At 54.1% G+C, this 14461-nt stretch overlaps 1 protein-coding gene across 1 annotated transcript in view; it reads right to left on the bottom strand.

Annotated features, from left to right (window-relative positions):
* WNT5B (Wnt family member 5B) overlaps window positions 1-14461 on the bottom strand; it is an 82106-nt gene that overhangs the window by 10191 nt on the left and 57454 nt on the right. Inside the window, exons 2-3 of the mRNA XM_061418366.1 lie at window positions 4264-4413; window positions 3006-3253 (exon numbers count right to left, since the gene is read on the bottom strand). Coding sequence (XP_061274350.1) covers window positions 3006-3253; window positions 4264-4340 — 325 coding nt within the window. The 5' untranslated portion in view covers window positions 4341-4413. The remainder of the gene's footprint in view (window positions 1-3005; window positions 3254-4263; window positions 4414-14461) is intronic.

The raw sequence follows: 14461 nt of genomic DNA, 5'->3' as shown, positions 1-14461 counted from the left end.
AAGAGTTCGGATACGACTGAGCATCTAGCACTAACACTTGGAGAATCATGTTGGGTTCCCAAGGCCACCCAGTCTGTCTGTGTTAAATGACACTAATCACCAGAATGTTCTTTCCCAGAACAAGCTGAAAGATGACTTCCTATCACTTCCCTCTGCTGGAGCTGATCCCTCCTCCATCTGACAGCCCTTCAGTATTTGAAAACAACGAATATGCTTTTTATGTTTTCCCTTTTCCAAGTTACATATGTCTGATTTCCTTTTTTTTTTTTTAGTAAACACACTTTGCAGAGCTGAGTCACCCTTCTCAGAACTGCCTTTAAAAACAATGTTTCTGCAGCTGAGCGTTTACTGCAGACACCAGGGCTCTGAGGGTCCCAGCCCACCATGTAGCTGGTGAATCACCCTCTGGTGAATCCGCCTGGCATCTCTTCCAGTCTCTCTGCCTCCTTTGTTTTGGAGCATCACTGGGCCTGGAATGCAGGCAACCCCGCCCTACTGGGGCAGCACGCGAGTCTCAGGGGAGCCTCGGAATGGACCTCGTGCTGCTCTCAGCGAGCAGGTAACTGGGGACTTCGGAGGGGAGGAGCAGTGTGGGGACATCTCTGTGTGTGTGCGTAGTTGCTCAGGTGTGTCTGACTCTTTTCGACCTGTGTGGACCGTAGCCCACCAGGCTCCTCTGTCCACGGGATTCTCCTGGTTCTCCTGCACTGCAGGCAGATTCTTTACCATCTGAGACACCAAGGAAGCCCATGTGGGAAACAATTCAGAGGATAAAGGCTGATAAACCAGCGGCCATGGAACTCCTGAGAGATGGTGCATCTCCACCCAACAGGGAGACAGCAGGACAACATCACGCCCTCTATCCCACAGCTGCCCAGCCACCCGGTAGGCGCCTCCAGGTAAGGGGCCTGGTGCCCTCTGGGGCGCTCTGCTGCCCTCTGGTGGTGGATGCTTGCAGTGGCTCTAAGGGGAGGTTCCGCAACAGTCATAGGGAGAGGGCCCATGAGAACCCAGCCTCCGCCCACCTTCCCAGGCAGCACAAGCCTGCAGGCAAGGTGCAGAAGGGGACAGTGACAACAAGGACAACAGCAGGGTTCCGTTTGTGACAGAACAGGGCACAGAGACTGGTGTCCGCTTTCACTGGTGAAAGCGTGCGTGCTAAATCACTCACTCGTGTCCAACTCTTTGCGACCCCCTGGACTGCAGCCCGCCAGGCTCCTCTGTCAGTGGGCTTCTCCAGGCAAGAATGCTGGAGTGGGTAGCCATTCCCTTCTCCAGGTATCTTCCCGACCCAGGGACCAAACTTATGTCTTTTGCGTCTCCGGCACTGGCAGGCGGGTTCTTTATCACTAGTACCACCTGGGAAGCCCTCCCCACGCAAACTGGCACACTCCACGGAGACTGTGGTCCCGACACCCCTTCCTCTCTAAAGCAAAGCCTCACTTTTTTGGTCTTCACGTGACGTGACAAAACTACATGAACTGAACAGAATCTGGCCAATGTTAGGCATTCACTTGGTCCCAAAGAAACACTAGTTCCCTGGCAGTGACTACGGGGTGCCACTCTCTATACCTTTTTCGAGGAAGACAAATTGATGTGGGGGCGTAATTCTTGAGGTATGAGCCTACTGTGTTCCCCTCTCTGCCAGCTGAGAATTAAAGCCACCTTCCTATTTCCTCCAAACTCTGTCTCCGTATTTTTTATACAGCTTTGGTAGGCAGACAAAGCCAAGATTTTGGCCTACAACATACCTGGGCCATTCTAGTTTCCTCACCTGAGATACAGTGGGCAGGGAGAACGGCTGATCCAGATACCCACCAGGAAGAAATGACTATTTGAGAAGAACTGATAAAGAGTGCCTTGGACTGCAAGGAGATCAAACCACTCAATCCTAACAGAACTCAGCTCTGAATATTCATTGGAAGGACTGATGCAGAAGCTGATGACATCACTGGCTCAATGAACATGAGTTTGAGCAAACTCCAGGAGATAGTGAAGGACAGAGAAGCCTGGTGTGCTGCAATCGATGGGGTCGCAAAGAGTCGGACACGACGGAGTGACTGAACAAGGATAAACTATGAATGAACCCCGCCTGACCCCCAGGTCCATTCTTTTGGGAAAGTTGCCCAGTGGGAGGGTTACAGGAACTCATGAGCATTCCTTTCACAGACGTCAAGCTGATATTCAAAAGAGAAGCAAGGTTCCAAGTGTGCTTCCCCAACCTCACTTTCTCCTTGTGGGCCAGGTGCTAGGACTCCACAACAGAGGCAGAGAAGCCTGAGCTGCCCTGCCCACTGCCTGCCAGAAACGCAGCCGAGGGGGACTCCAGAATGTCGCCTTTAGGGGGAAGCTGTTCTGGGAGAATGTGAGCTGGGACCTGAGGCTCTAACACCTTTCTTTTATGGCCCTGGGGATAAGAGCCAGTAGAATAGGGCCGGATTTCTCAATTTCTTGCCAGGGAGGGGAGGACTGCATTTCAAAAGGACCTAAAACAATTAGACCCCAGATCACACCTCCATCTAAGCAATGGGGCAGCCAAAGAATCTTGGGCCAGGAGCTGGAGAGGGAAATGTGGGAATCCAGGTGGGGGGGAGGCTGAGGGCTTCACGGAGTGGCGGGTGGGCGCCCATCTTCCTCCTTCAGTCTGCCCATCCCCCACTTTCACACACATTCTCTTTCAAATGAAAAGGCCAGGACTGGATCTGGGTTGGGTTAATGACAGCCACTGCCAATCTGACCCAAAGCCTCTCTCCCAGAGTCCAAAAGGAAGAGATGAAACTCCGTAGGTAGTCAGGGCTGCAATTCTGTGTTCTCTGCCCACAGCTCCGGAGGAGGCCCTGGAGCTGAAACTGGGGCACTGGTGGTGAGTGGGCTTCTCAACGTGCTCAGACTCAATGCGGACCCTGACCCCTTGCCTTGCCCGCTGGGTGGGAAACTGAGGGCCAGCTGACCACCCGCCACTGGAGACGCCCTCCTTGCCCTCAGGCCCCGCCCACCCCGCTCACCGATCTGCAGGACTCTCCCAAAGACGGAGGCGTCGTCCACCGTGCTGCAGTTCCACCGGCGCTGCCGGAACTGATGCTGGCACTCCCTGATGCCCGTCCTGGCGCCCTCCCCGATGTAGGCCATGTGCTCCTGGTAGAGTTGGCACAGCTTCCTCTGGCCGGCGGACAGCCCCGGGAGCTGGCTGCACACGGGCTGGGCCCCGATGATGAACATCTCGGGTCTCTGCACCGGGCTCATCGCCAAGGACCTGCAGCCGGAGGGCCGGGGTGAGCGCACGGGCCGGGGCAGCAGCAGGCCCGGAGCTCCACGCCCTCCCAGAGGATGGGCCCTGAGCCAAGGGCTTGGGAAGGAGAGTTAGTACAGAGTTCCTGCCTTCAAAGGGAAACAGAGGCACAGATGCAGGCGACACTCGAGATGCAGAATGCCTGAGACCGCCCGCCTTGAGCATTTAGATCCAAGTGACCAGAGGGGGAAGGGCACTCAGCGATGGGAGCAGCCTTAGGAGAGTGGGGCGAGTATGCAGGGTGGACGCAGGGTTCTGTGCAGGAGGGTTGAGGCCACTGTGGCCGAGTGTGCGATGTGTGTGGAAAACAAACGAGGCCTTCAAAGAGAATTCCCCTTAGGCCTTAAAGTAGAATCTGATTTACATACAGGGCCAGATACTCTCAAAGTTCTCACTTCCTGCTCACCCCCACAGCCCCTGAGCCCACCCTCTAGGGCTCTCCCCTGGCTCATAGAATAAAATGCTGAGCTGTGGATCTGCCCGCCAAGCAAGATGAGAGCAGAGCCCAGACCAAACAGGGGTGGGGTGGGGGGTGCCTGCTGTTTCCCTCTGCACCTAGCAATGACAGTCATCTTAAAAACACAAAAGGAAGCCACACGTGGTCCCGTCAATCCCTCATGCGGGTTTTCAGACTTATAAACCAGGAACCCTAGTCTCCTTGCCCTCACCAGCAGAAGAAAAAAAAATCAATATTCTTATTGATCCTATAGCAACAAAAGAGCTATTTCTAACAAGCCGTGGAGATGGGGGCCGGCGGGGGGAGTGGTGGGACACGGAGAAGGGATTGTAGCCAGGACCAGAGAAGCCAGATGAACTAATCCTTCATCCTCTGGGAGCCGTCATGTTAACTCTGGGGCTGGAGAGAGAGAGGAAGAGCTGTCCGGTGTCCTGGGGTTCTATAAAGGAATGGCCCCTTCTCCCCACTCCATCGCCCAGAGGAGCCAGGCTGGGAAGGGCTCCGGCTCAGCACTCACCACCAGGAGCTGGCTGTGGCTCGGAGCGGGGCCCAGCAGGCGAACAGCAAGGCGAGCAGGGCCGGCAGGCTGGGCATGGTCCGCCTGCGCCCCGCCCCCCCCAGGGCCGGGGACGACCCCGGGGACCGACGGCTTCCGAGACGGGGCTCCCTGGAGGGAACAGATGGAAGGGAGAATCAGTTTGGGATGGACCAGGAGACCCTGCTCCCCCGGAAGGCCTGCCTCCCCGCAGGCTCTTTTCCACCCTGGCCTTCTCACCCGAGGGTTGCCCCTGGCTGGGGGCGGGCGGAGCAGGGGAGCCCTGCTCAGGACCACTCCCTAAGGCAACTGGGAGCCGAGAGACCAGGAAAGAGAGGAAAACGAGACATTTCCACATCAGGCCAGAGACGTTCGGGATGCTGTGTACACACCTGCCCTCCTCCAGAGACAGGACCATCCCCTCTGCCCACCCCACCCAGGGATGTAAACGTTGTATGGAGCTAAAAACATCTGGCGAGTCCATTCCCTACGGGGTTCTCGGGAGCCTTCCCTTTCAGTCTGCACCTTCTCCCTTAAACCCATCTTCCACATCCCAGCCCACGTCTACCAGGACAGACAGGAGAAGGCAAGGATGTTTCAGTTTCTCAAGCCCACTTCTCCGGGAGATGTAAAAGCCGCCCCTGGGCTGTGTGGTGGTATCCCCACTCCAGTAGCCGTCCTTCCTCTATGCTTTCCAGGGGCCCCAGCAGCCCCCGCTCTCCGGCATGGATGCTGGAGGAACTCTCTGGAAATGCACCCCTCCCCTGCTCCTCCCTAAGCACCCATCCAGGGCATGACCCACACCTCAAGGCCCCTCAGCACCCCAAGCTTCATGAAACCCTGGCTCCTACGCTCTGAGCCGCCCCCCCAACCACCCTTCACACACACATCTCACCGCTCAGTGCAGGGCTTCCTGGCTCTCCCGGAGGGGGCGGCAGGGCTTCTGGGTCATCAGCCCAGGAGTATTTCTGTTCTGGGGCCACCGGGAGAGGAAGGTGGCCGAGCAAGGCCCGGGGGTGCTGGGCCACAGCTGTCCCCACCCCCTCCGGGCTTTTCTTCGGGAGGTCCCAGCTGGGGCGGGGACACCAACAGGCAGGTGGCGGGCAGCGTGGGGTGGGGGGCAGATCAAAGCCAGGACTCGCCCCTGCCCCTTTGTCATGCAGAGCCGGCTCGGAAATGATCCGGCCTGGCCGGCCACTAACAGCTCCCCCACACCCAGCCTTCCTAACAGACCTCGAGCCCTCCCCGACCCTCCCCCGCCCCATAAATCCTCCAGTCCCCCAGGGCAGGAGGTCTGTGAATGCCCGCCTGGGACCAGAGATGGAGCAGAGATAGGGCCGGCACCAGAAGCTAATGGCTTTATGGAGGGGAGGGCACCAGGGCCGGAGCAGGACGGGAGGGAAGTTTCAAAGAGTTTCCTTGTCCAAACACCCTGGACACCACCACCAGCCCTTATGGGGGACTGGAGGGCCGGGTGCCCCTCCCTGGGGTCCGCTCTCTCCACGCCCACTTTGCAGCAGGCCTGTCCCCACACCTGAGAGCCGAGTTCTCTCTCCCAGCGGGTGACACTTCTCATCCCCAGGTCCCTCTCTCTCTCAAGCCTGTCCGCCTCGCCACCACCATCAGGCCCCTGTGAAACCCCTAGGGCTCTGCAGGCCCCAGGTTCAGCCGAGGCCACACTGGGGCCCTGTCTCTGTGGACAGGAGGCAGGGCAACTCTGACCGCCGGCAACAGGCGCTAAAGCCAAACTTCCCTGGAGCTGCTAATCTCGGCTCATAAAAATCACCCGGGGCAGGAATCACCAAGCAGCTGTTCGGCCACCCTGTGCCCTCCAGCAAACTCTCGGCTCATTAAAATACATATATGTGTGTGTTTTATTTTACGTATGGTGACGTATATGCTTCCGGTGCTCTGTGACAACCTGGAGGGGTGGGATGGGGTGGGAGATGGGAGGCAGGTTCGAGAGAGGGGGGATATATGTATACCTGTGGCCGATTTACGGTGATGTATAGCAGAAACCAGCAGTTATCCTCTGATAAAAAGTTTAAATATATAGATATTAAAAATGGGGGGGGGGGGAGACCCTACCACGTGTGCTAGCATCTTTCTGTACCTTCCAGATAGGCGGCACCTGAAATTGAACACTTCCGCCCCCAAAACACACACAGCATCTCTCAGGACACATTCTCAGGACAGAGGTGACACCACCCCCAGGGGTCATCTCCCCTGCCTTTCCAGGGTAGAGGGGCAGGAAAGGCAGGTGTTGATGACTGGCCTCCTTGGCATGGACAGAATGGAAGCAGAGTCTTGCCCTGTCCAGCCGGAATAGAAGGCAGAGCTGGTTAAGTAGGCGGGGTCCAGGGCAGGATGCCACACACCGCCCCCAATCCCGCCCAGAGAGCCAGGTCAGATAGCTGCTCTGCCCTCCTGACTTGGTGTTTCATTCACTCAGCACAGTCATCCAGCAGATGTGCCCTGGGGGCCTGCTATGTACCTGTCACGCCCTTAAGTGCCAGATACAGCCAGAACAGGCAAGGACATGCTACTTCAGGTCCAGTGAACCCCGAGGAAGGACTGAGTGGGGACAAAAACCCAGAGTGAGGGTGTCAGTTCATCCTGAGTAGGGCCCTCTGGGGAAGCCTCCCCCAGAACCCCAAGTAGACAGATGGGGTGCAGCTCTGGGGCCGGCGGGCCCCTCTGTGCACGTCTAGGATCCCTACTGAGAGTTCTTCACTGTCGCAGCCAAAGGGGCACATAACTGAATTGGGACTTTGCCAGCCACCGGTTTTCATTCCCGAAGAGGCCGCGTCCACCCCGTGCAGTTAGGAGACCCAGAGAGGGACTCGGGTGGGTGGAGCTGACCCAACAGCCCTGCCCTGGAAGGGGCGAGTTGGTGCTGTCCACACAGAGAGCGCAGGACAAGCGCCTGCCGCGGTCACTGCTGCCCACAGAACCCCCACTGGGCTGCCCCCAGAGCCTGAGGACTGGAGCAGCTTAGGTGCCCATAGGAAGGGTTGTCACCTCCCATACCTGCCCTGGGCCTGCCCCCGCCCTCCACAACCTGGAAACCTACCCAGAAGGAAAGCCTTTCTGAGGGTCGCCACTGGTCACTGTGTGAGCCAGCGAGGAGTCGTGTCATTCAAAGGCACATGGCAGTTTTGTCAGCGGTCCTGGCCCGGCAGGCGGATAGCCTCAGCGTTTGGGAGGGGAGCGCGTCCCCCTGTGACCTCCCGGGCGCTGTCCAAGTGCTGCCCTTGGTCCCCGGATTTCTGAGCCTGGGGGAGGGGTGGGCGGGGCAGGGGAGGAGGGTCCCAGCGCCTCAGGCCTGTGCCTTCTGTCCCCCAGCCACTCCATCTGTATCTACCACCGCGGAGAGGGCTCTTCATGGACCTCAGGACTCCTGACAACCCCTCCTGGAGTGCAGTCTCCTTCACCTCCATCCCACTTTCTGGAAGTGCTCTCAGCCCTGGGGCCCAGACATCAGCTCTCCTGCAGCATCACCATGCCCTCCCTGCCAGCCCACCGCCCCCCTTCATTTGAAAACTCTCGAAAGTTCCCAGCCGTTGAGCCCCCGAAACTTTTCCACCTGGCCTCCTTCTACCTCCGCTCTTTGCCTGAAGTTCCCACCATAGGGTCTCCTTCCCAGTCCCCCTCCTGCTCTCAAACAAGCCCTGCTCCCCTCAGGAAGGATCTCACTCTGAGCCTCTTCCTCTCCAGCAACTGAGCCTCAAACCACTCTCAAGTCCACAGTCAAGGTTCACGTCCCCCCTAAAGCTACCTTTGTTTAATCCAATGCCAGGAGGCTCTTTCCACTGACCTTAGCACCTAGAGGGCAGTGTCCATCCTGCCCTGCCCAGCCCACACGCACCCTGGGGACCATGTGTGTTCCTACTTCTCCGGCAGGTGCAGCGTTTCCTGAAGGTACAAGCATGCTCCACCCTGCCTCATCCCCTGGGTCCCCCATCCTGCCCACTGAACGTGTACCTGGCAATAAACAGGTTCTGACTGATGACCAGTGACAATATCTAATGCTAGTGAACATTTATTAAGTACTGTCTACATGCACTGAGCCAGATCTGTTGCATCCATTTTTCTCATTTAACCGTCACTAAAATTCTATGGTATAGGCCATTTTTATTCTCACTTTGAGCGGAGAACTGAGGCAAGGAGGGGCCAGGTAACTTGGTTTCACAGCCATTGAATGGGAGACCCTGGCTTGGCAATGAGGCCTTTCCCTTTTCCCCCACACACAGGTAAACACACATGCCACCCCCGGAGCAAACATTTTCTCTGCTCTGCTCTCCTGGGTGTTCACCACTGTCCTCCTACCAAAGCTGTCCCAGGACAATATCCTGACTTAGGAAGTGGCCTCAAAGCAAATGTTGAATAAAAACCTGCAGATCGTGGACTTTCTTAGTGGTACAGTGGATAGGAATCTGCCTGCCAGAGCAGAGAACATGGGTTTGATCCCTAGTCTGGAAAGATTCCACATGTCTCAAGCAACTACGCCTAAGAGCCGCAACTTCTGAGTCTGCACGCCTAGAGCTGGTGCTCTGCAACAGAGAAGCCATCACGGCAAGAAGCCCGAGCATCGCAACGAAGAGTAGGCCCCACTTGCCACAACCACAGAAAGCCCATGAGCAGCAATGAAGACCTAGTGTGACCAAAAAAAAAAAAAAAAATGCTGATTGCAAAGTAACTAGTATAAACACACACACACACATACACACAGAGCCTGTGGTAGGAGGGAAAGAAAGCCAGACTTGCCCTCAACTAGAATGATATGCGGATTGAGAACAGGTCAGGCTACTTAAGGCTGGAGAAATTAAAATAGAATAAAAGAATTTTTCTTTCATTTTTTTCATTGAAGTATAGTTGATGTACAAGAACCAGAATGATAGTTTTAAGGAGCTAGTGTTTACGCTGCAATGGGGAAGCCCAACCAAGCCGAGAGTTGAGGGCCTGGGGAGACTGCCTATGGTGTGTTGTGAGGGTTTAGGGGAGACGCAGGCAGAGGGGAGGAGGAGCGTGGTTTTAACAAGCAATGCAAGGTTTGGGAGAAGGTGGAAAGAAGTTTCAGATTGTTTATAACAGGGCTGCTGAGCAAGGGACTGTGACCCCAGGTGGAGACCCTACTCTGACAGTGAAATCGCATTGCCTTTCAATGAATACAACTGTCAAGGAGTTTTTTTTATTTTTTAAATTAATTAATTACTTTTTTAGCCATGCAGCTTGGTATGTGGGATCTTAGTTCCCTGGCTAGGGATCAAACCTGTGCCCCCTGCAGTGGAAGCTTAGAGTCTTAACCATTGGACCAGCAGGTAAGTCCCTAAAGTCTCCTTCTTGATGCTTCAAAAATACAGAATTCTCCAGGTCCCAGGGCCTCAGGAAGTGTGAAGTGCCCTCTGCACCTGCTGGAATGAGTCCCACAGAGCAGGCAGGCAAGTGCCCAGACCCCGATCCCTGTGCAGTCACCAGAAAGGCTGAGCCTTACCAAGTCCTCCTCATCTCACTTGGGAAAGCAGAGTTTTCTCCCCATGAAAAAGTGATCGTGTTAATTGCTCAGTCATGTCCGATTCTTTGTGACCTCACCAACTGCAGCCTCTGTCCATGGAATTCTCCAGGTAAGAATACCAGAGTGGGTTGCCATTTCCTTCTCCAGAGGATCTTCCTGATCCAGGGATCAAACTCAGGTCTTCTGCACTGCAGGCAGATTCTTTACCTGAGGCACTTGGGTGTCAAGCAAAAGTTCCTCGGAAGAAAGAACTTTTCTTCCTCCTGAATCCTGATAAATTAACTTACAAAGATGTTCTAGAGAAGAAGGTAGAACCATATGGCCAGAGGTGAGTGTGGTTCTGGAAGCAGGGCACCTACACCCATGGACTTCATTTCTAGGACAGCCGAGAGGAGAGGGGAAAACAGCCTGAGTGCGTCCACCTTTCCCCATTGTCTGTGTTCACTGGGTCTGCTGCTCTGGGGGAAAGCACTTACCTGGGCACGTGCCACCCACGTCTGTGCATTGCTTGGTTGGGATACAGTGAACAAGGCAATGAATGAAGCTCTGGATCTCCGCTGATGGCAGGCGGATGCCCTCTCTTCATAACAGGCTGATTAGAATTAAAATGTTTGTCTTGTGCTACCAAGTAAATATGTTCCTGTTTTTGCAAACCTAATCATATTGTAAATGGACCTGGGGAAATCTTACTATTTAAGAAAGCAGGACTTGGGACTTCCCTGGCAGTCCAGCGGTTGGTCCACTGTAGGGGGCAAGGGTTCCATCCCTGGTTGAGGAACTAAAATCCCACAGGCCACTCTATGTGGCCAAAAATTAAAAAAAAAAAAAAAATCAGGAATCACCAACCATCAGACAATCAAGTTGCTTTGACTAATATAAGGTTCTGAAATATGAATGCTTCATGGGTTGGGGAGGGGACACAGGCTGATTTTCCAAACTCCCCACCATTCTCTATTGCCTCTCTCCTGGCTCCTTCACGAATTCATTTTGCTTGCCAGTTTCCTAAAAGCTTTTAAGCATGTAACTTTGTTATTTATTTTTTGTGACTCTGTTATTTAAAGGAATCTTAATATGTGTGGTGGTGGTGGTTTAGTCACTAAGTCATGTCTGATTTTTGCAACCCCATAGACTGTAGCATGCCAGGCTCCTTCCTCCATGGGATTTCCCAGGCAAAGATACTGGAGTGGGTTGCCATGTCCTTTTCTAGGGGATTTTCCTGACTCAGGGATCAAACCCACATCTTCTGCTTTGCAGGCGGAGTCTTTATCACTGAGCCGCCTGGAAGCCTACTATGTGTATTAAATATTATATTTTTATATACCACTTATAATAGTCATTTTACCATGTGAATAGTCTTTCTGAACTATTTATAATTCTGGATTTGCACACATGGGGTTTTCTGAAAGCAGTTACATATACCGGTTCTTTTTCCTAAACAACTCTGTTATTTCTTCATAGAAACAGAGAGTTTGGATAAGTTATTCCCTCATCTTACTCTGATCTTTTTGCTTGGATCCACAGGGCTGGAATAGGGATGTGGGACACTGGGCATCCACCTCCACCAGCCAGGCACTGGGGATGTAGCTGAGGAAGGACCAGCTGGACAGGCTTCCAGGGCAGAGCGGAGAGGATGGGGCGGCTGACAGTCCTAAGACTGACCGCCCACACCGACATGCCCCCTGGCTGCCACGAACTCTAGATGATGCCTGTTGCCGTCTCCAGCTGGTCCCCTGGTCTGGATTGACCTTTGAGCTGTGCTGCAGAAGAGGCAGGTCCTCAGAGGGAAGAAGTGCCGAGCATCCTCCTAATGACGCTGGAAGCAGGAAGCGCTCATCCCGGGCAGAAGCCCCTACTTCTCAGCTTCCCTCACCAGCTTGACACCCACATTTCCTTTCCCCAAACCAGAGTCACACGGGTGCCTTTGGATCAGGTCTTGGGGTCTCACAGGTTCTGGCTTTTGGGATTAAATGACTCGTGTGGCTGCTTCTGGGGAAAGCAAGGTCCCCCTGCCCCGGACAGGTTGAGGGGGCTCTTGGCTCATCACCGAGATTCTTCTCTTTCATGACTCTGCCAGGCTCCTTCACAGGCTCCCAGCCCTCCTACTAAGGCTCCCAGTGAACGCTGCAAGAACAAAGGCCGAGCTGGGTGGCCAGGTGGCTAGGGTTGCCTCATTGGGGTCCACAGAGAATGCAGGGAACACACAGACGCCCGCAGGCTCCTCGAACTCTGCAGCCCCTGCTAAGCATCCAGTGTCCATCCTGTGACAGATAATGACTGTGGGGCCACCGAGCACCACGGAGGGGCAGACAACAGATGAGTGAGGGGTCACTCCCCCTAGGAAGACAGCCTCACTGCGCTGCCCGATATGGTAGGCCACCGGCTACTCATGACTACTGAGAGCTAAAATGACTCAGCATTTCCCTGGGGTTCCAGTGGTTAGGGCTCGGCGCTTCCACTGCAGGGGACCCAGTTCGATCACTGGTCAAAGTTAGTTTTAAGATGAGGACCCTTGTAGCAGGACCAGGGGAGGAGCGGCCAACCCAAGCAGGACCAAAGATCCGACCCAAGAGTGCCATCAGCGGCGGTGACAGAGCTGTAGGACTCCTCGCTGTGGTTCAGCTCTGCGCCTCCCAGAGCATAGCCGACTTGCATTATGTGTTGAATCCAACGGAAGCACCACTTGGGGCGGGGAGGAGATGTCCATATTTATTCTCTTTCTGTGACAGCCGCATCCAATGAAAAAAAGGGCTACAGGGTCCACCCAGGATCTGGAAAGCCAGCTGGGCTGTTGGAGCTTGTCTCCATGTCTCCATGAATAAACATTCGGCAGAGGAACCCTGAGCAAACAATGTCACTAATGACGTGCAAAGCAGATGGGTCCCCAAACCCCACCAGCCAGGGCAACACCAGCTCCGCCCGGCGAACTCTAGCACAGAAATGCGTTTTTGCCGAGCAAGGCCAGTGACTCTGTAACTGGACACACGCTGAAGTTCCACGGGGCGGAAGTGTTGAATCAGGAGGCATCTTTTGACTCCGCAGCTTCCCAAAGCTGACCATGCTCTGTGACCATAGCCTGTGTCTAGGTGATGCAGCAGTTCAGGTCGCAGAAAAGAAAACAACTCTCTCCTGCCATCTGGGTTCCATCAGCAAAATAAAACAGCACGGTGGGTTTCAAGAGCAGTCGGAAATTCTAGAAAACTGATGTAAGTGTCTGAGGTCCGCCGCAGCAACACGACTACTAATTCCTGGAAGAAGCAAAAGAGAGGTGTGTCTTCTCTGCGTTCCTTCCGCACTAGCACGGTCTCCGCACCAAAGTGATGCACGTTCGTGACAAGGTCCCTCCCTAATTTATATGTCAGTTGTATTTCAATAAAACAAATAGACTTAGAAAACTAACAGGGAAATTCTAACAAGGACCATTTGCAAAAAATGCCCAGAAGCCAGTGCCTGCAAGTTCAAATCAAGGACACATTTGCAGGAGCAAGAACGAGGCAGGAGTGTTGTTTTTTTTTTTTTTTAATTAATTATATATTTTTTGCTGTGCTGGGTCTTCACTGCTGCGAGTGGGCTTTCTCTTCGTGTGGTGAGCGGGGGCTACTCTAGTTGCGACGCACAGGCTTCTCATTACGGTGGCTTCTCTTGTTGCAGAGCACGGGCTCTAGGTGCATGGGCTTCAGTAGTTGTGGCACGTGGGCTTAGCTGTCCCAGGGCATGTGGGATCTTCCTGGACCAGGGATCGAACCAGTGTTCCCTGCGTTAGCAGGCAGAATCTTTACCACTGAGCCACCAGGGAATCCCTGGCAGGAACGTTCTTGATCTTCTGCGAAGGGCCTCACCCTTGCAGATGCCACTGTCTAGGGGGCAGAAACAGACAAGACAGCTGGGTCTGGAGCCCTCATGTGTATGACAACAGTCAGCTTCCGCTAGGCTCCCTGGCCACCGGGCTGCACAGGAGCGACTGCAACCCCTCAACCTGCAGAAAGGCCTGAGCTTTTCACCCACAGGAACGTGAAAAAGCATCCTGATGACAATTTCCAGGTTCAAAGGGTCAGACCCCTAGGAAAATCTCAGTACTAAAAGGTGTTTGCATCGAGAGAAACCAGACACCCAACCTGAAAAGCCAGTATCAACAACCAAAGAAAACCTCCCAGCAGAGCCCAGAAGTATAATGGGACCTATCAGGCTCCATGAGGAACAGCAGAGAACAGGGTACAGGAATGGTGAAATGGTTGTATTTGTCCAACATTCAGAAAACACCCTGAAAGACAGAGGCAGATCCAGAAAGGTCTGCATTCTCACCCAGTCCTGGGGTGCTCCCCATGACACAGTCTCTGCTCTAGGCTTTAAAAGACAGCTTCCTTCTCCCTCTCTACCCCCTACCCAAGACACATATTAATAAAAAAAAAAAAATCAGATAAAAGAATATTTGTTGTTGTTGTTCAGTGGCTCAGTCATGTCCGACTCTTTGCAGTCTGCAAGTCCAGGGACTGCAGCATGCCAGGCTTCCCTGTCCTTCACCATCTCCCAGAGCTTGCTCAAACTCATTTCCATCGAGTCGGTGATGCCATCCAACCATCTCATCCTTTGTCAGCCCCTCCTCAGCATGAGGGTCTTTTCTAATGAGTCAGCTCTTCACATCAGGTGGCCAAAGTAGTGGAGCTTCAG

This window comes from Bos javanicus, chromosome 5 (genome assembly GCF_032452875.1).
Source record: "Bos javanicus breed banteng chromosome 5, ARS-OSU_banteng_1.0, whole genome shotgun sequence".
Classification (NCBI taxonomy): Eukaryota; Metazoa; Chordata; class Mammalia; order Artiodactyla; family Bovidae; genus Bos; species Bos javanicus.
The sequence above is the reverse complement of the archived record's forward strand: the minus strand, read 5'-3'. Positions and strand labels throughout refer to the sequence as shown.